The sequence below is a fragment of the Grus americana genome, chromosome 9 (genome assembly GCF_028858705.1).
Source record: "Grus americana isolate bGruAme1 chromosome 9, bGruAme1.mat, whole genome shotgun sequence".
Taxonomy (NCBI): domain Eukaryota; kingdom Metazoa; phylum Chordata; class Aves; order Gruiformes; family Gruidae; genus Grus; species Grus americana.
The window spans coordinates 22,781,139-22,805,890 of record NC_072860.1 but is presented as its reverse complement, the minus strand read 5'-3'; the positions used below and the strand labels follow the sequence as shown (position 1 = coordinate 22,805,890).

General features: G+C 39.7%; 2 protein-coding genes across 7 annotated transcripts in view; one reads left to right on the top strand and one right to left on the bottom strand.

Moving 5' to 3' along the window:
- ECT2 (epithelial cell transforming 2) overlaps positions 1-11,779 on the top strand; it is a 31,347-nt gene extending 19,568 nt beyond the window's left edge. For all 6 annotated transcript variants that reach the window (XM_054835989.1, XM_054835993.1, XM_054835992.1 and 3 more), the window contains 6 exons: positions 97-216; positions 1,593-1,731; positions 3,315-3,469; positions 5,436-5,543; positions 6,665-6,811; positions 10,198-11,779. In XM_054835989.1, the coding sequence (XP_054691964.1) occupies positions 97-216; positions 1,593-1,731; positions 3,315-3,469; positions 5,436-5,543; positions 6,665-6,811; positions 10,198-10,287 (759 nt within the window). In that variant the 3' untranslated portion in view covers positions 10,288-11,779. The remainder of the gene's footprint in view (positions 1-96; positions 217-1,592; positions 1,732-3,314; positions 3,470-5,435; positions 5,544-6,664; positions 6,812-10,197) is intronic.
- A 10,416-nt stretch (positions 11,780-22,195) lies between these two features.
- The window catches only part of SPATA16 (spermatogenesis associated 16), a 97,155-nt gene continuing 94,598 nt past the window's right edge, over positions 22,196-24,752 (bottom strand). Inside the window, 1 exon segment of the mRNA XM_054835506.1 lies at positions 22,196-22,397. Within this exon segment, the coding sequence (XP_054691481.1) occupies positions 22,275-22,397 (123 nt within the window). The 3' untranslated portion in view covers positions 22,196-22,274.

The following is a 24,752-nucleotide window of genomic DNA, read 5'->3' as shown; positions in this document are numbered from 1 at the left end:
GCTGGTTTAAACAGATTTCCAATGTTAAGTTGTAAGCAAGCACTAATCCAGCCCTTGAATTAAATGCTTAATGAGCTTTTTACTTCTATTGCTTAGGCCAATCTCTTGTCCTCTCATCGAAGTTTAGTTCAGCGTTTGGAAACTGTAGCACTTGGCGATGACCTCTGTGACAGGGGAGAGCAAGTAACACTTTTTCTGTTCAATGATTGCCTAGAGGTAAGATGACTATAGAAGTACATCTAACGGACTGCATCATAAAATACTTGACACTACATATGAATATAAACAAGTAAAATTTAAAAACTTTGAAGCAGAATCCTATGTCGTGGAAAGCTGATAGCTCAACACATGCTGATGTTGCTTTTCTGTTCAGTATTGTATAAGCCAACACAAGTAGCTAGTCACTTCTGGATGGTTGGCAAGTGTTAATGTAGCCTTTAATGTCTTGTAGCCTGATCAAAAATTTAAAAGCAGCTTAATATGTTAAGAAATAAATGTTTATCTGAATAGCACTTTGAGTAGTACCAATGGATGAAAAAGTGCTGGAATCCTTGGCTCAGCAGGATGTTTGTCCTTCTAAATTTTAGTCATATTTAATGTGAGCAAGTAGTGGGCCTCTGGGGTAGGTCTGTCTGTGCTTAGGCTACAAAAAACCATAAAATGTGAAAAAACTTTCTAAATGCCCTAGACTAATATTACGTTAAGAAGAACTAGGACGGAAAAGTAATCTAACTGGGTTTTGCAGACTTATGTGGAGAAACTGAGGTTGCAAAGGACACGTTATGAAAGTACATGTTACTGTCTACAGCAGTAAAGAACAGTGTCTTCATAGAAGACCAACTCTAAAATAATCCAGAATTAGTGCTGTCTTAAGTAGCACTTAGACAGAAGCCTATTGTTGTGACTAGTGATGAACTCTTCCTGGGAGTCAAGTTGACTCAGCTTCATCACTTCTTATAAAGGAAGGAAAGGAAAAGAAAATGAAAACACTTTTAATAAAGCTTCTTGGCTTATCTCTTGTACAAGATAACAAGCAACTAAAGATGCCTTACTTAAAAAAACAGTAAGACACCTGTGTGTTAACGTAAAGTAAAAATTGACTGACCGACCTCCACTGCAAAACCTACTTGATGGCTGCATGCACAAACAACAGCAGGTGATGTTTCTAGGACATAACGCACCACAGCCTAAGTTGGTTCATGCATATAGACATTGTCCTTTCTGTTTAACTCTAGACTACCTTGTGTTAGGTTTCAAAGGGCTCTTGCTTGTTATGCAGGGTAGAATTGAGGTCAGTAATGCCAAATTACTTCCCCTCTTGATACATTTTTTTAATTATTTTATCTTTGCTTTGAGTGTATTGATGCTAAGTAACATGTATTGCTGGGCCACTTGAACTGTAGACAGTGAATAGTGAGATAAGAGAGTTCCTTAGAGTTGTGTGGTAGAGTAAATAGAGTAAAAACTCTTTAGAGTATTTTTCCGTAGCAATGCTTTTGGTGCCTTCCTGTATACTAGAAGGTAAAAGAAGAGAAACAAAAGAATGGCAATAGACTTTCTAACTTTAACCTTTGTCTTCTATTTAATTGCAGATCGCAAGGAAACGGCATAAAGTTATTGGTGCTTTCAAGAGTCCGCATGGCCACACAAGGCCACCTGCATCTCTCAAGCATGTTGTTCTCATGCCTCTCTCCCAGATCAAGAAAGTCCTAGACATCAGGGAGACAGAAGGTCTGTATGTTTTGAAGTGCTGTGATAGCTAATGAAAACTGTGGTTCAGAGTATAAAGAATGAAGGTTTGTTTTTCTGGGATAGAACGCTAATGTATATTTATTGTATGGTGTGTTAGGTATGCGATTTTTAGTATAAGCTTCTGTTTGAAGCTCTGTATGAGCTTGAGAATTCCTTGCATTGACACCTTCTGGCTTTTCAGAATTGCTGCAGGATGCTGAATTTGGCAGAACTACTAGATGGCATTAGCATAAGCCAACCAAATGGCAGTATGAGTTAAACAGAGGAGTACACTTGACAGCTCTGGATTTACAAAACAAAAACAAACCCCCCAAACTTCAGCACATTAGACTGACCAGGGACAAGTGCTGTGGCTGTGAATCCAAATGTTCATTTAGCTGGTGATAATGATGCTCAGGAGGAGCTGTACTTAGCATCTTGAAAGAAGGATTTAAATGACTTAATTTCTATGGCTGCTTTGCTATATGGAGCCTGTAGGGGTCTTACTGAGGTAATGCATTGCTACAGCAGAACAACTCATGCTACAATACTGTTCCAGCCTTGCTGGTGACTTCTTTAGAAGTCTAGTCAGACTAGTTTCTAGATCTATACCTAGAAAGATAGATTTGATATTTCACTGTAGGTGATGGTATACATGTCATACTTGATCTGCTCTATGTTCTCTGAAGCACCTGAACATAGAAACTCAATAAAATATAGAAATGGCAAAGAGGATTAGGTAGTAAACAAGATGCCTACCTGCATTTTGAAACGGTACTTCAGGGCTTCTCTTTTAAGAATTCTCTTTAAATTACTGTGCAGCGCTAAAGTTTACTTTGGGACTTAGGCAATGGGAGCCATTTGTAAGCATACCATTTAATATTTGCTAAGAACTTTAGTATGCAAATCTTGGGAGAGGTCAGCTACTCTCTCTTCTATACACTCTTAAAGGACTGCTTTTCTAGTGCTGCTTTTCTGAATTGGCCATGGGTTGTTTTTTCATTCTCTCAACTGTGTTTAACATGCTTCAGCTGTGTCTGCTATAAAGGACTATCAGCAATGGATTAATTTTCTGCTATCAAGTGAGCAATCTTTGTCAAGTTTAAACAGTAAAACCATTGTAACTTGACTATTTTAATGTGTCATTTATACTACTGATGTCTCTGTTGCTTTTTTCTATTCTACAAAATAGGGTAAATGTTGTTTTCCTTGTTCTCTGATAAAGAAATGATCTGTCCAACACTTCAGGAGTTGGAGGATGAAATTGATATTTACTACTATATGCAGTAGAGACTGACTAGTCTGCAGACTATAGTGTGCAGATTATTTGGTGAATAAACAACTGTTGCATGAACAGCTGATTGTAGCCTCTTGATGAAGGATGCGGACAGAACTGATGCTCTTGCAAGCGATACAACGGCTATTGTGTAACTAAAGATAAAATCCATGCACCAAATCATATTGTCCCTAACTCTAGCTCCTGGCAGATGGAGGGTTAACTCATCTGAAGGTTCCCCCCTGAATTATATGAAGAAGTATTATTCTTTGTCTTAACTCCTTTTCTCTTTTTTGATAAACTGTAGATTGCCATAAAGCTTTTGCCTTAGTTGTGCGGCCACCTACAGAACTTAACAACAAGCTACTCAGCTTCCAGATGACAACTGAAGAACCTCCTAAAGAAGATTGGTTGAAGATGTTGTGTCGGCATGTGGCTAACACTATTTGTAAAGCAGATGCAGTAAGTACTCTGGAACCCTGTTGCTAGTTGGAAATATTTCTCTTGAAGCTAAAGAACTTGTTAATAGTGGACGTGCTTGAGGTGAAGTAGAGCAGAAAACATCTGTGCTAGCATGTCTGCAAGTGAGTGGTTAAAAGGTGGAAATGGAAACAGCCTGGAAGTTAGCTCCTACAGAAGCTACTAAGTACTTAAAAATCAAGAATTGTGCCCTTTCCCCATCACAAATTAATTATAATTAACTTAAACTCTGCACTGCAGTGCTAAACAGAATTGCCTTCAGCTTATTTCTTTCACAGCTACGTTTCAATTTACAATCCCAGCGTTATGAATCATATATTTTGGTTTAACTCTGTGTTAGGTTGAATTCTTTGTTCTACACCTTATCTGCGTGGGGACCATAATGCTAAAGACATGAAGCATCTTCCTGCTATAGACAGCAGCCTACAACCTTAAAACAAGGAAATAAAGGAGGCACTGGCCTCCTCACATTTTTAGAAGTTCAATGTGTGGGTTTTCCACAGCCAGAAAACTACTAATTTGAAGAGTATATCCTCTCCACTTAGGGCAAGAGACTTTCAGCTAATGTTCTAATAATGTAAGAGTGTATGCATGTGTCATCCAAATTCACTGAAAACGTGTACAGTATATATAGCTGAAACAACTTGAGTTTAAATTAGAAATGTTTCATGTTCTGCATTGTACACTGACTGTACAATATTTGGTCATCTGTGATTTTTAGACATGCTTGTTACAGGAGAAGTAGTTAAGTAATCAAAATAGCATCTTAGTTTTATTTAATTTGGTTTGTCGTCATTCATCATGACTTATAAGAAACTTGGCTTTGTGCTTTTCCTTCCTTTTTAGATACTGAGTAGAAAAAGTACTGAGTCAGAAGCGTTAATTTACTTTAATCTGCCTATCTTCAGTCTCTTGTGTTACATATAACACAAAGGAATGGAAAAATGTTGGCTTTTTAATATAAATTAAATCTTTGTGTAATAAAAGTATCATTCTCTTCTGCCCCAGGACTTTCAGAATCATGTGCTGACAAATTGTAACCTACTATGCTGAATCTCATTACTTATAATTTCTGTAACTACTGCTTTGTACCAACTATATAATACTACTTTCCTGCTGATTTAAATGTCAAACTGAGCTTCAATTTGAGCACACTTCCCCTTTTCCCTGGTTTTCAAGAACTCTGTAGCATCAAGAATGAGCTGGCGTTGACTTTGCCACATGGTGGCAGTGAAGGCTTTAACTACTGTTAGACACTAGGAATAACTATACAGCTTGCTCTCTGCTGTCCTTAGGATTTTTTTTCCCCAACTTTTTTTTGGTAAACTGCTGTTTCTCAAAACAAAACCCCCAAAACACCACCCCACCCCCCCCCGCCCCCAGCAACTTCCCACTCCCATGCATGTCCCTCCCTGCCAAGTTTTGTAAGTAGCTAGCCAGACATTGCTTTGCATGTGCTAGAGTTTTTAAGGAGGAGGCATGAACCCCCCCCAAAAAAAAAAAACCCAAAACAAAACTTGTGGCTATTCTGAAACATGTACTGAGCTTAAGCTGAAAGGTTTAGTCTTAATGTTTGGCAGCTGGAGCTATCAAGATTTCACTTCAGAAAGAGTGCTAAATGTCAGTGAAACAAAGGGGTATACATGTTGTGAAACTTCCCAGATATACTTCAGAACTACTGCTGTTACTTTGGTCAACCCTGAACTTGAAACCGAATCAAACAAACCAAATACAAAACTCCTGATTAAGTGGTTTCATTAAGTGATTGCACCAGCAGTTAATCTCATGAAATGGCATGAAAGCAAATACCTGCTTAACTGTATATTAAGAGTTAAATATGGAGGAATATGGCACTTAAAACCTCTGAATCTCACCTAATGAACTAGAGAATGATATTTTGACAGGTGTTTGTGTTTGTTGACCATTATTAAGACTTTTTTGTCTATAGGAAAATCTCATTTATACCGCTGATCCTGATTCAGTTGAAGTAAATACTAAAGACATGGACAGTACTTTAAGCAGAGCATCCAGGGCAATAAAGAAAACATCAAAAAAGGTAAGATACTACAAAGATAGTGCTTTACAGTAAAACCCACTTTAGTCGGGGAATTGCATTAGTATTCCTGTTTCAGGTGTTTTGTAGCGCTTATGGTAGTGGCAGGAAAAACTTAATCTGAACTAAAACTCTTAAGTATAAGCGCCTTAAAGGAGGTGGGAGAGTGTTTAAGGTTTTGACTGAGTAGTTTTGGAGTATCTGTGTATAGTCTTAAGTATTATGTCGTCATTTCTGAGTCTGTTATGGAGCTTATTCTTAGTTTAATATTTTGAGTCTTTTAAATATATTACAAAAAAAACCCCCAGCCCTCAGCTTTAGCTGTTCTTAGCATATGGAATGGAATTTTAAAGCTTCAAGTACCTTCAAAAGTAGGATGTGTGTAGAGTGTGCATGTCCTGGTAGTAAAATAAACTTTGAAATAGTAAGGAAGTAAGTGCTGAATGCTGGTGTCTACCTGCATACAGCTTTGTTTGTGCATGGCTTAGCTGCTCTCAACTATTGGACTGAGGAGCTGTGCCCTATTCTGCTAAGAGGACCTACCCGGGAGGCGGGGGGGGAAGGCTGCCTGTCTGCTCTGTCATGTTGGCTGTGGTTTGGTTCTGCTAAAGTTTGTGGCACATGAGGAGGAGTGGCAGAGAATGATGCAGCAAGGAGGAATCTATTCCCCATTCTCAGCAGCCTTGCAGCAGGCTTACTGTGTTCATGATGATAATACTGTTTCTTAGGGAAAACTGTGGAGGCTGCTGTAGTTTGGAAGCTGCTGAAGACTAAATAGAGAGCAACTTAAAGGCGGGGGGGCGGGGGCTGACTTGCTGAACCCAAGGGATGTGGGAAGCCTAGTTGACTAAACCTTGTTTTGACTTCTCGTTGCATCTCTGCTCCCCTCACCCTCAAGTTATCTTCATATTTGGACAGAGTGAGAAGAGCAGAGTTGATGGGGAGCCTTAAAAGTCAGATAACCTTGTTGGGTGGGTGTTTGGCTAGTTTTGATAGAGTCATATTAACATTTGATACGTGTCCTACGTATGTTCAAAATTTGTGTGGTAGCCTATATTGTAGTAGTTATTACAGCCTGATTTTTTTTTGTCAGTGTATAACTGCTGAAACTTCCAACTCCTCAGGTTACAAGAGCATTTTCTTTCTCAAAAACACCAAAGAGAGCTCTTCGAAGGGCTTTAATGTCGCATAGTGCAACAGAAGGAAGAAGTCCCAGCTCAGCTAATGAGAGTTATATAGGCAGCCGACTGACTAGTACGTCATCATTAGCGGTAAGTGATTTGGCTGTGCAGGCCAAATAAGTAACTTTTTTTTTAATATCATGGTTGTTTTAATGTCTGGTGTTGATCTTGCTTTAACAATTTCAAGATCCACAGTGGAAAAAATTATTTTTAACTACAGTTATAGATGTGTTTATTTTCTGAGCAAGAGCTATTTAATGAGAAGGCTTACTTGCTGCAAATGCAGAAAAATCTGCTGTATGTACTAGAAACTGGGAGTTGCCTTGTTCAATTAAGTTGGGGAAAAAAACCCCACCTTCTTTTGCCAGAGATGGAATATGTATCCTCTACTGAGAGAATGAGATACTTCCAACAGAGTCTTATGTTGGTTCATGCTTTTGATTTTGGACAATATGTATTTACAAACGTGGTGTACAACCCTGAGTAGTGTGGCGAACATATCAGTGAAAGTAGTGAGATGATAGACATCCTGTGAAACAAACTGGGAATGAAGGGTAGAGAAATACAGGTGCTGTAGCCTGAGAGGTTTTTAAAAAGGCGAGGGAATTATCTCCTTACACATGTTTAAGAAAACTTGGTAAAATAATACCTTGTTCTACGTATTGCAACTCTTCTGCTATGCCTGGCTACCTGTTGCAACTTTCTTCTGCTGCATTAGGTCAAACTCTGTTTTCTGGTACAGGCTAGTAAAGCAGATGAGATTTGGAGGAATTTTTTCATCATCTTCACTTTTATTCTAGTGTTTGAGCAAATCTGTATGCTGAGTAAAGATCTGCTTTAAAGTGTGTTGTTTATAGGACAGAAGGTCAAGAACAGGATTTCCTGTGTATCTTTCTACTACTGCCTGATATGTCAGTACCTTAATAAAGAGATCATTCAATATATTTGAGTGGCCATTAAATTGTACAACATAAAGATATTGCCCTGCTCTCCCACATGAGAAAATATGAATTAATAAGGGAGGAAGTATCACAGGGGACTCCCTTGCTTTAGAGGAAACAAAATAAAAAAAATCTACCAGTGTGGCTATACCCCGCTTCTCTGTAGAGATTTTTTTTTTTCAATTATCATTGCTCCACCAATTGTTTTTGAATTCTAATAGTCTGTCTTCATTTTGCTACAGCACTGTATCTCATTTCTTGTGAAAATGCAAGTCATGCACTTTTCCCTCTGTGTGTGTCTACCTCATATAAAAATACTTTTTTCCCCACAAAATGATAGGAACTTATAGTAGTAAAAACTATTTTCCTATTTCAAATTCTTCCCAGAGTTCTTAGACCTCCAGGGTAGTAAGCTGCAGGTTGGCAGTAGATCGTATGTTGTGTGTGATGTTGTGTGTGTGGTTTTATTGTTGGTTTTTTTGGTTTTTTTGTTTGTTTAAACCTATCCCACACACCACTGAACTTTGCATAAGGCCTTTTTTGGTTGAATTGCAAGGTTGAAGGGAAAAGAGGTTTGAATTCTAGCCCCTCAAGCTGGGATACTGGTGCAGTTCTTGAGTAGGAAACTAAAGCTGCAGGAAACCTGTCTGAGTCTGTTGAAAGAGTCAAAGCTGTTATTCAGACGTATGGTTTTATTTAAATAAAATCCTGGCCTGTGCTTATGTGGGGATTTTCTGGTGCAGACAAACTATAGAGTAAAAAATATCAGTAAAACTTAGATGCTTCGGGTTTTTTTTCTTGTTTGGACTAACTCTTGAACCCCTTCCTAATTGTAGATTGCTCATTCATCTTCTACGTGCAGCCTAAATGGATCTGTCAAATGTGGTGTTAATGTTCATTGCTCCAGTTCTGTTGACTGGAGCTCTCAAAATTGCAGGCCTCGACCTGTGCTGTGTCGACCTGTCTCTCCAAATATTCGTCTTTCAAATGCTATAGAAGAAAAAACCTCTTCCAGCTTGGAAAGCTTAAATGGTCAAGCCTTGGACAGATCATGTCCTATCCCAATTATTATTACCACTTGTGGTGATGCTGGAGATAATAACCAGTGCGGTGCTGAAAAATTGTGTACATCACAGCCTGACTGTTAATGCCAATCTTGCATGAAGTGAGCAAAAAATCTTGATTCCTCTAACGTAAGACAGCATGGTACAACTATATAAAGCCCTAGAATCCACAAAGTGTTTTAAATGGTGTTGGATTGTTCTTTGACTTGTTCTAATGCACGGGGTTGGAGTCAACACTCACACGTGGTCTAGTTCTATTTCTGGTTCTAGGTGCAACCTTAATTCTTTCACAAATCCTTTTAACTTTAATTTTTCTGAGGTTTTTTCTTAATTCATTTCTATACAACTGAATTACTACTAGTTTCAGTTCAGTTGTCCAAGTGGCAGTGTACGTCACTAGCTGGAGTTCTGAGGACTTTAATAACTTGATTGCAGCTAATTTTACCTATGGTTTTAAGGTTTTGTTCCCCTACGTGTAAATAGAAAAAAATATCCAATATGAAATACTTTAGAATCTAATAAGAGCTGCTATATGAGAGGAGTTTAGGACTTCATTTTCAAATATTGTCTATGACTGCAAAAGGTACATGTGCTATAAACAGGCATTAGACTTCACAGTGAAGTGATATATCCTTACCTGCTCAAAATATCCCTATTTAAAAGATTCTGAAAGTGTGCAGGTGCAGCAAGCTGCCTAGCTACCATGACCTGTTTATATGCTGAAAGGCTTGGCTGTACTATAAAGAGCAACAGAAGATTGCTTGTGAAAGTATCTTGAGGTCTAATGTAGAAAGAATATAAAATCTCAGCTGATGCAGAGAGGTTAACTTTTTAGTGCCGCATATTGATGCATTGGTTTCACTGTAATTTTAAGTCTCAGAAGCAGCCTATGCTCCTAGCACCAGAAAAACCAGCTTCTTGCCTAGTTTGTGCCCATCCAGGCGCAGCTAAAGCAAGCTTTGACAAATCATTGCGATGCCTATTGCCTTCTGTAGCCAAGGCGGCGTGTGTTCAGCATCTAATTTGGGGCTCAAAGCTGGTAAGAATCCAGAAAGCTGTAGGTTCCGAGGGGAGCTCTGTTTCTCTAAGAGATTATGATAATGTCTCTTGCCTTCAATTTGGAGGGAGATTATTAGTGCAAAAAGTGTGATACAAGATGTATGCTAATACTTGGTTAACAGCTACTCTTCACAAACATGTTCTTGCATGCTGAATCTCTCAAGGCTGGTAACAAAGAAAAATCTTTTTTCCACTTTTTTTAAAATATGTATTTTCTACTCACTTGGTGCTGTTTAACTTTACTGTTCAAAATCTAGAAATGCTGAATCATTAATTTCAAAAGCAGCCAATCTTAAATGTCTTCTGTACCATTGCATTCCTTATGCTATGTATCCAGGTTGAGAAATAACTACTGTGCTATTGACATTAGCTAATAAATGATTGAATAACTTTTTTTTTTCTTCCCCAACAGGGTGTTCCTTCTCCTTCCTTGGTCAGTCTTCCATCAATCTTTGAAAAAAGGAGTCATACATTAAGTCGATCAACAACCCACTTGATATGAAGCAGGTTTAAAGTACTATGCTGTATTGTAGTGACTGACAAGCAGCTGGCTGTTCAAATGACCTGTTACTGACATTAATGGTACCGTAGTCATTAACACTTAGCAATGATTAGCAAAATGTTAGATAACACTAAGTTAATCACAAGGGGGTTTAGTTGTATTGAAGCAGATCAGCTAATCAGTGGAATAAGTGACTTGGTCTTCATTTAAGACACAGTATTCCCTTGCACAAAGTTATTTTCTCACCAACACAACAGAGGCATTTTCTTCTATAGAAACTGTCCTCTCTAGGCAATAAACAAGTTTGTCAGATTTTGAAATGAAGATGATATTCACATAATTTACCGCTAGTCTGGATGACTCTTATGCTTGCCTAACTTCATCTGTTGGCAGAGCACTCTAATGTTTGAATTGTTGATTTCTTAAATAGAGATGCATTATGAAGTACCTGACCTTTCAAGTATGGCAGTTAACCTGTTGTACAGCTGCTTATTCCAGATATTTTATAGATGTAGATGTTTGGAAAAAAAAAAATAGAATTGACTTTCTGGTATTATGGTCTTCTGCAGCCTTGCTGTAACACAGTGGTATGTTACGTGGGCTTATTTGAACAGCAAGTTTAAAGACTATGACTAGCTTTGACCACCAAAAATTGAATTCTTTGAATTTCTTTGAAGTGGAAGTCTGAGGAAAATAATTACACCCCCTTTTAGCAGGGCTGTTAAACAAACCTCCAAACCCCCACACCTTCCACATACTTGGTTAACGAATCATTATTTAATGCATGGGATTATTGGTGTGACATCATAACTTGAGGGCCCAATTTTGGTGTGTTAAATTTCAGGTGTAGTACTCCTGAGGCTTTTACCTGGCTTTCTTATGTATTGTATTGTGTCTTCCCTCAAAACTATGTGTTCACTTCTTTCATCTCCTTTGAACAGTTAATATGATGCAATGCTATCTCAGGAACTATCTAAATATGTATATTTCTGCATTTCGTGGACGGTTTAACTGTCTGTCTGCATTAGCAGGAGTTCTCAACTTCTGGTTTCTTTTTAACCACCAGTGTCTCGTCTTATGTCTATGTGTAACTAGTGATGCTTCTGAACGTGTCAGACTTAACTGTTTTTTATATTTCTTCTTGCCAATCCAAGCAATGTAAATAAACTGTGTAAAGTAACACTGCTCCTGGTTTTGCTAAACAGGCTTTTGAGAGTCTACTTTGTCCTTTCATGTAAAAAGCGTTGTGTTGTGCACCAGCTTACAGTTATACTCTGACTAGATATATAGCCCCTCCTAATAAAGTATGCAACTTGGTAGGTCTGAATCTGCCAGAACATGACTTTTTCCCCTTATATATTCACCTTTCTCCTCTCTTCCCCTGGATATATGTATCCGTGGGGTTTTTTGTCCTTATCGATTCAAAATAAACATCTGAGCTAAATATGCACTGACTTACATAATAAAGTGGCTCTAGGAAATAAACTATTCAATAAATACTATGCTAAAAAATCAATAACAGTTTTTTGTTTCTTTTTTGTTATTTTTGGAAGAGCATCTTCAACCTGGTAAACTCCATGCAAACTTAGGATAAAATCAGCCTATTGTTATTCCTCTGGTTGTCTTTAATTTCCAAATTACTTGTATTTAGCTTCACTCTCAAGTTCACTCAAGACCAATTGAACCTCTACTGTATTGCCTAATGTTGTCATTACCACTACTGCACAGCTCTCCTGTTGCTAAATGACTGGAAAAGGATTGTTTAGAGGCCTGAGTCCTGCTGCTCTTCAGGTGTTGCGTATATAACTTTCTCATGGAGGAACTAGTTCTGCTGAGCCTTGCTGCCTCTTGAAGGAAAAGAATGAGGAAGACTATGCCTGCCTCCAATATGACTTTAACTCCTCCTGCATTCTGGATGCATTATTATCTTAACCTTTTATGTCAAATTTCAGCATGAGCTGCCCCTATTTTTATTAAAAATAGTGTACTGTTAAAAAAAGTCAATCTTATGTTAGGACTAAGAGAAAAATGGCAGTTTGGTCTCCTTGTCATTAAACGAGATGATTTAAAACAGACACTGTATTCATTACATGTCTACTGCTCCTTGACTATGCTCCAAGGTGATGTGCTCTAGCACAGTTAAGTGAAGGCATGCTCAGTCCCAAATTGGTGAGAGGATACACTGTCACTGAGTATCTTGGGGTGTTACTGAAACCCTTAACTCCATTTTGGGTGTTGAGTGTCAGAGGAGCAGAAGTTTTTCAGTGAGATAGAGAGAAGTGGAAACAGTGAGATTTTAGGTTAAAATAACAAGCTGATAGGTAATAATTAACACTGATTTGGTGATTTGACAGCTTGTTCTGTCTAATTACCTAGAGCAATGTAACAAGTCTTTTGGATACTGGAGAAAAAAAGTAGGAATCGTCTGACCCAATTTTAGTAAGGCATGGTCTTGCATGACAGTATAAGTTGGCTAGCAGAGAGGAAACTAGTGAGCGAATACAAAACTGGCTCATCTTTACCCATGGGACAGCAAATCTTGTTAGTAACCACTGTGGTCATATTGAGTGGGGCTCTGCGGGGGTCTGCTCAGTGTTTCTATTGACTGAGTGGATAATGGCATGGGAGAGTGTGCTTATTAGTTGTACAGCTGTCACACGGCAGCAAGAAACGAGTACATGACAGAACAGGATCAGAGGTGGAAGTGAGCTTTCTAAGTTAGAGAGGTGCTCCAGAGTAACAGAAACACGCAAAAATAAGACATTTTTGCAAATGAGAGACCTTCTCCCCTTCCAACACTACATGCACATGTAGCATTAAAACAAGTAGATAATTTTGGGGGGTATTTTTCATCCTAGCTGCTATAGGATGTGCCTTGTTGAGTAACAGTAGTCATCTGGTTTTGTACAATACCTAACTTCAGTCATGATACAGATAGTTCAAATCTCCTGAATAATTTTTTAAACTTCAATTCAGTGAATTAGTTGAATTAAGTATAATTTCTTAAGTCTTTATGCTGACATTTCTGTATCAGTAAAACTATAGGATCTGTTCTGCAACTCTTTAAGGAACAAACTTTGGGGTTAAAAGGGCCTTTCTTTCTAACCTAGCTCTCATTCACGTGCCACTCTGCTGAAGAGTTAGCCAGCCCACATTCAGCACACCGAAGAATTATTTTCATTCGGAAAGACTGGAACTCTGAAGAGAAGGTCAAAAGATAATCTTTGTTTAAAACACAACCTTCTCTTCCTGCAGGCTGTACAAAATCAAGCAGCTCAACGAGCTCGCGCTCATTGCTACAAGAATCCTTACTCTTAACCGTTGTTCTAAATTGGTGCGTTTTGAAATTGAAGAACAGCTGTCAGAGGAAAGGGTCTTCTGTTGGGTGGTGTTAGGTGGGAATGTCTCGCTCTTCTGATCCAAACTTTCAAGGAGAAAGCAGTTTTCTAGCAGCGTGTCTGCTCGCTTCCCTTGTTACTATGTGTATCTTGAGGTTCAGGGTAGCAGTGCTCCAAGAAGAAAATTCCTTTGAGTAGGCATGCTATATGTATGTTGCCATGGAGTTTATTTAAGTATGCCCTTCAACATTTTGAGAAAATCATGTGTTGTGTTATCAAGCTATCTTTGTTACTAGTTGAACTAGTGCTCAGAAGTTTATACTATAAATGGTGTTTAAGAAGCCTGTATAGCTATTGGGTGGGAGGGAGCACGTAGACTAAAGCTTGTACTGCGGCAGGGTGATGTATAAGGATGATGTTTGCTTGCTTAAAAAATTAGGAAAAAACCCACTGAGATATTAAAGAAGCCAGCAATTGGCCAGGAGACCGGAGGAAGTCTGGAACACAGGTTGGAGCTGAACTCTTCTTGTGTTGAGATCTGAATCACGTGAATGTCCTGACGTAGCTTGGTCCGGGCTTGAGCGGTCCTGCCATCCACAAACCTATGCCTGGAATTCATAAACATCCACTCATGGCAAGCTATTAAAGCATTTATGGACCAAGATGATTAATCTTTTATAGGTTTTTGTTCAAAGAGGAAAGGTGGAGAGATTACAGCTGCTTGAGAGCATCTGTTTGTGAATCTGTTGTAGATTCAACAGGACGGCTTGACCTGTATTTTGCAGAAAAATAGTTGCTGTTTCAAAAATAGGAACTGAAAACTCCGCTGTGAGATGGATGTTTACAACCTCTGAAAGGCAGCCATCAGAGACAAAACAGGGGCTAGCTAGAATGTACTTTAAAAACACAAAAGCTGTTGAGAGCTTAAAATGTTGGCTGAGTGCTCTATGCAGCTGACATTGGAAGGGTGAAGGCAAACTGGTGCCACGTTCTTTGCCTTGGGACCGGTTTTAAGTGCAGAGCCAGAAACCTGCTCTCTCCCATCAGTAACGAAAGCTAAAATGGAAATGAGAGCACCATGAAAACAAACTAATTAAACATCTAGTGAAATAGATGTAACACTGTCAGACGTTAAGCAAACAAAAGTCATTTTTAGATAAGAACATTACCACTATTTAGGGCTGAATTTTCAGCTGGCACAGAGTATTCTGTCAGCCTCTACACAACTGCAACCATGCATTTGTATGCCTAATTTAGGCAGTTAGAAATGCAATTACCACCCTACCTGCAAATTGTAATTAGTTTAAGCTGTCTTGGTGCCTTTATCAGCTGATCCACATACTGACACTGACTTTAAGTAGAGAGTGATGGTAGTGGGAGCTACACTCTGTTGTTGAAGCAAGTTATTATATATATAAAAACACATATATGTATAAAGTAGTGAAAAAAGGTACTTGCAAAGAGATGTGAAGTATCCTTTTATTCTATGTAGGGAGGCCTACTGCAGGTACTTTATACTGGTGAAATTAAGCAATTAAAGTTCTCATATTAACATGGGTAAAAGGAGGAGAACTGTTATAACCTCTCATTCTCCCTCCAGCACCTCAATTTCTTCGAGGGCTGAGAAAGAAGGAAGTGGCTTTTGGCTTAATGCTGGAGAGCCCAGCTTTGCTGCTCAGCTTACCAGGAGCACCGTAGAGCCCATCCTATTTTGAGGGAAGTAAAATCTCGTGCCTACCAAAGCCCAGGAGCAGGCTGTGGTCTGCCTCGCTGGCTTGGGTTTCCCTGGTACCCATGAAGATCGGGTAAAGGATGACTTTTCGCACTTCTCTTCCACCACCTCCTTCTCCATCCAGAGATGGAAGACAGCACAAGAGCCTGGTAAGCACGCTATCAATTTATTAATGGCTTCTTTAAAATGGGATTGACTGGAATGTAAATTGTATTACCTGAGCTCTCAGAGATTTTGTTTCGTATACAGTTAAAAACACTAACGTTTATTTGTCGGTGTTTGGAGATACTAACTACCACTCATAAATATTCAATTTCTGTCTTTACCCAAACAGTCAGGAATTCGTTGGCTATGTTGGCTTGTAAGCTCCTACATGCTTTCTGCTGCTCTGTGATGGCAAAGCAGATATTTCAGTAGTTTCTCCAATGTTTCAGCCTGGAGGGAATGTAAATATATAAGCATAAATGATTTTGAAAATGTGCCTTTCTTCTGTGTTTCAATGGCTCGTGCATCAGAGTTGGTATGGCTGACAAATCAGCAGTGATTGCTAATTAAAAAGCTGAATATATTAAGGAGTTTCACACTTCTATTTCTTCCTCAGATTGAAACCCTAGCTGTATGAGCGAGTGCTAGTGAAGCTCTAATGGATACAGTCTAATTACTTGCCATTTTTGCTTTGACTTAACAGTTCATGAATTACAGTAACTCTGACTGACAGATCATTGCTGATTACTAATTAAATGGCAGAATTCAGTTTTATGCACCTCCAGCTTTTACCCCCACAAAAAGTGACACTCCATATCTTAACAAAAAAAGCTTTCTCTCTGCTTGTTTGTTGATATGTAAAAGCTGATGGTCTCATCCCTCCAGAAAACAAAAATTCTTAGGGCACGTTTAACAATCGTGGTGGATAAATATATTTCAAAGATAAAGTTACTGCTGTGTTGCTTATAAAGGAGGCTTTGGAGAAAAACTGTTCAAGGCATATAACAACTCAGCATGTTTCCTGGCACTCTCATTCTCTTACGGATCGCCTCAACCCTCATTTAGTGAGCACAAAGAACAAGAAGGTTTTTAGTCCTTTATCTGCGGGAGGGGACAATTCATTCACTGCCGTAGGTACTCCCTAAGTCGCACAGACACTAGAACAAATGCAGGAATGGAGTCTCTTTCCTTTTCTTTCTCTTCATTTGCCTTTTCTGTTCAACATACCCAGAATTTATTCTGGTTCTTGACAGGATTACTACTCTCCTAATCTGTGATATGTTTTAATTTGTGATTGTGATCTGTAGAAAAGAGCTGTTGGGGTTGGGGGTTCTTATCGTGATGATGGTGTCCCTCTATGATAGTGGGTAGAGTTATGGAGAGCTGGTAAACGGTATAACTCTGCTATAACTTTTCTCACTAAATGGCCAGAAATATTGAGTTCTATTCCAGACTTTAAATCAAGAATAAGGGCTCATTAAAAGTGCTACAGATCTTTTCAAATCAATACCTTAGAGATACTGCAGCCTGATAAACTTTGTGTTGATTTCAGTTACTGAAATTGTCACAGAAACATAGTAAAACTTTTATCCCCAAAAGAACAACTGCGCCTCTGAAAGAAAATTATGCTTCTCTAATCTTTCAGTTTGTGAGCACACCCCTGCATGTGTGAATATTTCAGTACATAGTTTGTAAAAATCCATCAGAGGTAATGCTCGAGAGCAAGGGTCAAAAGAAATGGTATGTTACTTGAGATCCCATAGATCAAAAAGCACAGTGTAGAAATCCTTGGCATATAGGTGATCTTAATGGTCCCTTCTGGACTCAAAATGTATTACAGAGAGAAACCACAAAGTCATTTTTATAATTTAAAGCTTTATCTTTTCTTTGTTAGTAATTCTTCCTGTCTGAATATCACTGTTCACCTTAAGCAAAACAGAGATTATATTATTACTGTGAGATAATAAAAAAGACTCTACGTTATTGCGGTCAATACCTGCAATAAATGTAAAATTTGGCATTCTAATGGGTAGCGGAAAGGTCCCTTTCTCTTTGCCCCCACTTCTTCCATCTAAAGTAAGTATTTCAGATCATTGCTATTAATAGTAACTCAAAGTAACACATAAGTACAAAGACAAGAATATGGCACCGTCTGAAAAACAAACTATCCCAGGTCATCGTAACTGAACCACCAGAGTAATGTTCAGAAAATCTTTTATGAATGAGGAAGCTCATGTGAAGTCTTGAAATCAGGTCTTTTTGACTACAAGGCTTCAGAAAACATTTTCTGATACTTGCCTATGTAACTTTGTGCCATTCACGATGGTGTGATCTTTCAAAAAAACTGCAAGATTTTACAAAGATGTACGAAAAGCCAGAGAAACGGGGCAGCTGCTTGCACCAGGCACTTCAGAAATTCCACCAAGACCTACTGTGCCTCATTTTCTACGTGTGCCCGAGACACGTGAGATCCACCTGCCCTGGTAGTCTCCGTGAATACAGAGATAAACCTTTCAGCAGCTGACAGCACGCAGGATGGAAAAATTCCACCATTTCCTCTCTTTGACTAGGAAATGACTGGAATGACTCAGCTCACGTAGTTAGCGTAGCAAGTGTGACCTTTTTAAAGACGACTGCCGTATGGAGCTTTTTCGCCTCTACTTTCTCCAATTTTCCTTTACTCAAGAATGACCAGCTTCAAAGAAAAAGTTCACCACTCTAATTGAATATTCTCCATATTGAGAGGGGTAAAAATAAACATTCTTCTCAGTTTATTCATGCATACAGTAGAATCATCCAAGTGTGACATCTGAAAGGAACTACATGATTATAATCTGAAATGAGAACAAAGTTCATCTTGTGCGATTTCTTATTTTTTTCCCTGCAGACTTTGAAAGAGGAAAGAGATTTCAGAATCTTAATACCCATTAAAGCTGAAGAAAGCCAGGGCTGTGTGCTCCTGTGTTAACCTTTTTAGTATTCTGCTGGCTAATTGTCTGTCCGTTCCACCTTCTCCTCCCAGGTTAATGGGGTGGTTAACAGGGGAGGACAGGAATGGTTGGCCAATCACACTACAAAGCAAACTGAAAAGGTCAAAGAAATGCGCTGTATTATTCATGGGCGATGCCTTGCCGAGGTATCTTAGATCTCATGTCTTCTCGTGATGAATTGCAAGACGAACAAGAAACGGCCCGACGTGAAATTGGCTCTTGTGACAATGATTGTAGTTCAAATGGAAAAATGTAAAATCGTGGCCTGCTGTTGTTCTGGTTTTTGAGATTAAAGCTATGTGATCGCATCTTGCCACTGAATAAGCAGCAGGTTACATCTGCATGACTTCTCAGCTGGGTTGTAAGTATAATGCAGTGTACATGTACATAGATTCTTCTAATTTAGCCATGGACTTTGTTTTGGAAGTACTGCGTGGTGCCTAATATCCCTCCTATGTCTTTTGTATTGATAAACTCATGATTAGTTTATGGATTTCTTAATATGAGACTTCTCTTTAAGTGGTGTGTTGTTTAGAAGTATTAATATTCCTAAAAGTTTGCCTCGAGCGGACTGTAAGACAGTCCTTGTTCTCAGGAGCTTGCAATCTCTATAGTCAAATTTGAAGGAAAACTTGACGTAACCATTCCTTTCTCCTCCACCTTTGACATGAAACAGAGGTGAAGGAAGATACTGGCAGAGGCAGGCGCGTGACAGAGGTGCTCCAAATTATTTTCTGAGCGCTGTCCCTCTCATTGACTACAGATGGAGGTTAGCAACAGCAGACTACTAATGTAATCCCTAGCAGTGGATGCCATCAGTGCATCTCCTCGTTTAGTCCTTAACACTGGATGTCACGAGTGCATCTCGTCTTCTTCCTCTGGTGATGTGTTTAATTTAATACTTTAGCTGTAGACCCATTTTCCATCACTTTGAATCACAATCTTGCCTTTTTCAAGTGTTTTTACCGTACCCCTTTGACAGAAGACACTTCATAAATAGGGAAAGTGAAAAATGTTTTTTAAGACCAACCACTGTCTGGTGTACCTCCTCCGAGTAGTAATTAGTGTTGTAACCCAACAGTAAACATACACCTCAAGGAGCTGACTCTGCTTGTGCTCGTTGTCCCTTCCAGGGTTTAGTACAGAAGTTCTGGCATTTAGAAGGAAGCAAGGATTGCAACGGCAAGCAGAAGACTTACGAGGCAGTCTTAAGGGAGAGGGTATTTATACTTTTTTTTTTTTTTTTTCCCCTCCTCCCCTTGGTATAGTGTTCTTTGCTTTTCATTGAGTGGTTTCAACTGACATGAGTTGCCTGGGGCCAGTGAACCTAGCTGTCAACAGATAAATCACTTTTGTGACAAAAAAATTCTGTGATGGAGGGAAACAAACCCCCATCATTCATTTGGAAACTAGACTTTGAAAAAGTGACCTGAGAGTGGAACTCTTGGGGAGCGGTCTCAGGTGTGCCCTTATGTACGGGACTAAAATAGTCACAGCAGTCGTGGGCCAGACGGTTTTTAATGTGCCCTTAACAAAAAGGAGGATGAGGAATGAAGTCCAACTTGTAATAATATTTCCTGAATGAGAGGAGCCATGGTATATGTCATCACCCGATAGAAATCACCAGTTAAGAGACCAGAGAATCAATATAATACAGTCTGCAACTTCTACAAAAGACAAATTACTCACTATTATGTGTTTTAATTTTTGTAGGTGATCCTAGTGAATCTCACGCTTTAGAAACTATACTGCATGCAGCAAGCATCAGAAATGCCCCCCACGCACTTTGTCCCACCTGTCCAGCCACAATGTAGTTATATTCATCGAGTGAAGTGGACTCTCGGCGAGTCCTGAATAATGCAGATATGCAGGTCTGGGCCTGGGAATCCGTGCATTACAGATGAGTGGTTTTAGGAAACAGCAACGCCTTTCTTCATGACAGAGGCTCCTTTCGTGTTTGCTTCGTGTTGTTTCATAGCAGACTTCATCTCCTGACAAGTGCTTTAGTCTGTGCCTTTCTGGAGGCTAAAGGGCACCGTAGCCAGGCGTTGGCCTAGATGTTTCCGACACCTAACAGATTGATTTGGGCTATGGCCTCTCTCAGCGGTGTATCGATCTGCAGCCTAAGACAGGTTTTTCCGCCCTACCTGGTATCTGAAAAGTGAAATGTCACATCTTGTCTTGGATCTGGGTCTCTCACAAAGCTCTGCGATGAGACAGGTACATCTTTCCCGGGGCGCTCGGATCAACTTGTTCGTATCGAAGAGACAACTGTTTTTCACTGGCAATGCTGCTTTTTGTTCCCAAAGATCACCTGTTTTCAGTGCACTTCATTATTTTTCGTCATTCTAGGTAAAAATACCCGATTCTGAATTAAATATTGCAGAATTGTAAGCCAGCTTGCATCAAATTAAGAGTATTTGCTTAAGAGCTTCATGATTTACCACACTGCGTGTTGACTATGACTTGATGATCCGTGGGGAGCAGTCTTTCTGATTTAGTGTGTGTCTGCTCATCAAAGATGGATGATTGCCACTATGTGTCATAAAACTTCATCTGACAAAACCAACTCCATAGCAAAATAATGCCGTCTCCAAAGGGCAATAATTCTTTGTTTGTCTGTCCCACGTGTTTTAGGAGCTCAGGCTAGCTCAGATTTTTCTCAAAAAAGATTTCTTTATGCATATTCTGTTAACAACGAACAAAGGACCATCAAAGCTTTTGCCAGTTCTTTCTTAGTTTTCAAAAATCTTTTATGACAGCCTAGGAAGATAGTCTCTAGCAGCTAAAAATCTGTAGGATTTAGACTCCTATCTGTGATAAATAGATAATGGGAATTCAGTGGCTAAATACCTTTGAGGTCCTGGATTTTTAATTAAATCTTAGGGTGGGGTGGATTTTTTCCTTTCTTTCTTTTTCTTTTAAAGTCACCCTCGAATGAGAAAACGTAATGAACTGAATGCTGTTTTTATAGGGTGAGGTTATTTTCTTACAAAGTAAACACAGTGAACAAAAAGGAAATGCCAGCCTCAGAAGAGACTGGGCGCATCAGCTGGGGATGTCTGTCAAACATGGTGTGACTGAAAACGTGGTGCGTTGCTTTGCTCACTGATGACAGGTCTCGGGGGATTCGGGAGCCTGAGCTCCCTTGAAGACCAAAGCGGTGTGAGATGTGCCTACGCGACAAGCTGCTGCCGTGAGAAGCCCAAGATGTGTCGCTGGTCCTTAACCAAGAGATTTGCACTGGAGAAGGCAGGTGCAGTTATTCTCTTTCCTGGAGCATTTGTACATTAAAAAAACCCCCAACAACCAAACCCAATTACCGTCCAATGCAGGAAAAAATCATCCTTAGGGCACAGATGAGAGTGAAGGAGTTTATATTCTGATGCATGGGGCAACAGCTGGGCTCCTTTTTTAAATTTTCTTTCTCTTTTCGTGTGCTGTGTTTCTCGCACTTGTAGTTGCTGCAGCCCTGAGATGCAGGATGCCGCTTCTCGCCTATAGGTTGTACCAACACCCATAGTGCAAGGCGTTAACCGGGAAAGGTGGCAATGTGAGGCTGAATTCCTCTCAGCTGAGGATGGAGGGATCCCTGTTTTCGGCTCTTCTTGGGTGATAATCAAACCAGGAGTATTTTATAGAATTTGGATGCAGAATATTCTCAGAGCAGAAAATACAGGCCCCTCTTTGGCTGGGTGTTACTATTTAAATAAACAAGACAATTTAAAGTAAGCTTTTCACAGACATTTATTCCAACCAGTTAAGACTAATGAAATGCAGGAGTGTCTTGCTAAAGATACCCCATAGTGCGGGGAAGGCAGATTAAGTGAAAAGGTGGCTTTTGTTGACCTATCTATCAAATATCCACAGTGTTAATTTTCTTGTTCGCTGTGTGGCCATGTCTGCAGGGCTGGTAAGGGGCAGTTGTGTATTTCCTAGGCTCTAATGTTGCTGTGTACTTTGAATCCTCTTCATTTTCCTTTTTTCTGTCCTAGCTTTTCTCAGCCTTTTGTTCTTTAAGTAATTGTCTTCTGCTTGGTATAAGTAGTCCTCAATTAGTCCAATCTGCAATTACAAAGAAGTAGTGTCAGAAGCATATCTCTTCCCTTCTATAAAAACTTTAAAAAACTTTTGCAATTAGTTTATTTCAAAACTAATTGTCGTTAGAAAGAAAAATACATGAAGGCAACTCTCATACAATTGGCTGGAGTAGCGGTACCTGATTTAATATATTTTTTTCCCCCCTTTCCATTTGGATTCAATTATTTTACTGCTCTGGAATAGACTCTTTCATTGAAATCTGTACATTGAAAACAGGAATTTATCACAACTCTGTCTTTAAATGGCATTGAAAAACAGCCGCTTTAAAAGGAAGGGATGATGAGGAAATTAATCTCCGGCAAGTTTTTCTTGATAAGGAAAGAGAACAGAGGCTTCTGGCATTTATATGCCAAAAATCAACACATGGAGAAAAATGAGTATTCCACATTGCTGTGGCAAGAACCATTTTTCTATTAAATCAAAATGAAGTTCTGAATAAATATGTTTTCCCATGAATATAATACAGTAGAGAATACAGTATAAGAATAGATGACCTCAGTGTCCCCCCAAAATAAAAATGTAATTATTCTAATAAAGAGTACATTCAGATAGACACATCTTCCTTGCAGGGGTGATTTCAAAACAACCAAAAATATAGATTAATAGCACTGTGTACAGGTATTCTGTAAATACCAGGCTTTCATAATTTTATGGCTATCTCTCCCCATACCTTACCTTTATTCGTACCCTTTGTCAACTTCTGCGATACGCAGCGTTTCTGTAAGGTGAGGATGAGAATCATCTCCCTTCACACTGAGTTATACTCAAGACCTAGACCTTATATAATGTGAGGATTTAAAGAATCAATCTTCCAATTGCATTTTAAGCTGAAATATTTAAAACAAAAAAAAAGTCCTAATCTATCATCCTGACACGCGTTCAGCGGAGCGTTGCTTCTTTAAGCGCTACACAGAACAGCTGACTGTGAATTAATCTGAGCGTGGTTTCCTATCGTATTTATTCACATATTGAGCTGTTACTAAAGTGCTCCTCAGCCCTGAACTTGAAGCTGCGCTGTGCGCTCCGGCCGTGTTTGTGTTGGCGAGGGGCATGCATGTGCGAGAGAGACACAACGAGGCAAGAAGAAAAGTTTGTGGGCAATTGCGTCTTCCTCCCTGGGGTGCCGAGGGCACGAGGAAGGTGTTTGGGAGAGGAGCTCTGCTGCCTCCTCCCCAGGAACCTTGCAGGGGTGACATTTTCAGCGGATCGGCTTTGCGTAGCATCATGGAAAAGAGTTTTCTACTGTGCTGGTGAACCTTGCTGGGCACTTGCTCGTGGGCTTTTGCTCCCCCGTTGCCCAGAGACCCGTTGCCACCGGAGCGCGGGGAGGTTGGAGCTCTCTGAAGACAGCCTCGTGGGCTGGCTCTGCTGTGGCGTGCTCACCGTATAAACACGCGGAGGATTAGAGAAAGGAATTATTATGCTAGCCTCATTTTTAAGAAGCTGAAATAAAAGCTTAGAAATCATTGATCTGGCCAAAAGCACACGGGAAGTCTGAGAGAGACTAATCACGTAGTGCCAAGCTCCAGTCCAGGGGCTTAGCCATATTAAAACCAGCCACCAAACCTCCAGCGTTCTTCTACAACAGACCAAATTAAAATGTCGACGTAACTTTCTCCTGCAGTTAAAAGTAATCTTTTCTATTTTGGGGGTAGTGCTTGCATTTGGGTGAGCACCAAGGGTGGCAAGATGACGGGAAACGGATCCTGGGCAGGTGGGTAGGGTGTGGGGTGAGGGCAAAGGGGGCACCAGGAAAGCAACAATCTTGACAGCAGCTCCTTTCGGACCATCCAGCGGTGCCTGCTGGTGGAATGATGTTCCTACCTCGAACCACGGCTTGGCTGCTGTTGTGTGCTTTTCATATTTATAGAATACCTGTCAGCTCACCCCCCCAAAATAAGTTCTAATATGGCATATCAGGGGTGGAAATAATAGCTGCTTACATAATTGCAATGTTACTGACACAGCTGATGAGCTGATGATGTTATTTGCACAGCAGTGATGGCATTCAAACCCTTGCCGACTTACAATTACACTGTATGCTCTGAGCCCTAGCATGATTTAAATTACCATATGAACACAATGAAAATACAGTCTCTTGACAAGATAAGGTGGGGGGGAGGGCTTAAAAATCTCTTTTCGGTGGCTGCAGTGTTCAGTAGTGCTTATTCATGGCTTTTTATCTTGCACATTTCATTTTAAGAAAGTAAATTGGAAGCATTCTGTTCTGCCTTTCTGCCTTGATTTAAAACGTCCCCATGCCTGGTCTTCTGCTGTTTGACTGTGGTGAGCCACCTCTGGGGCTCTCATTGGGAGATG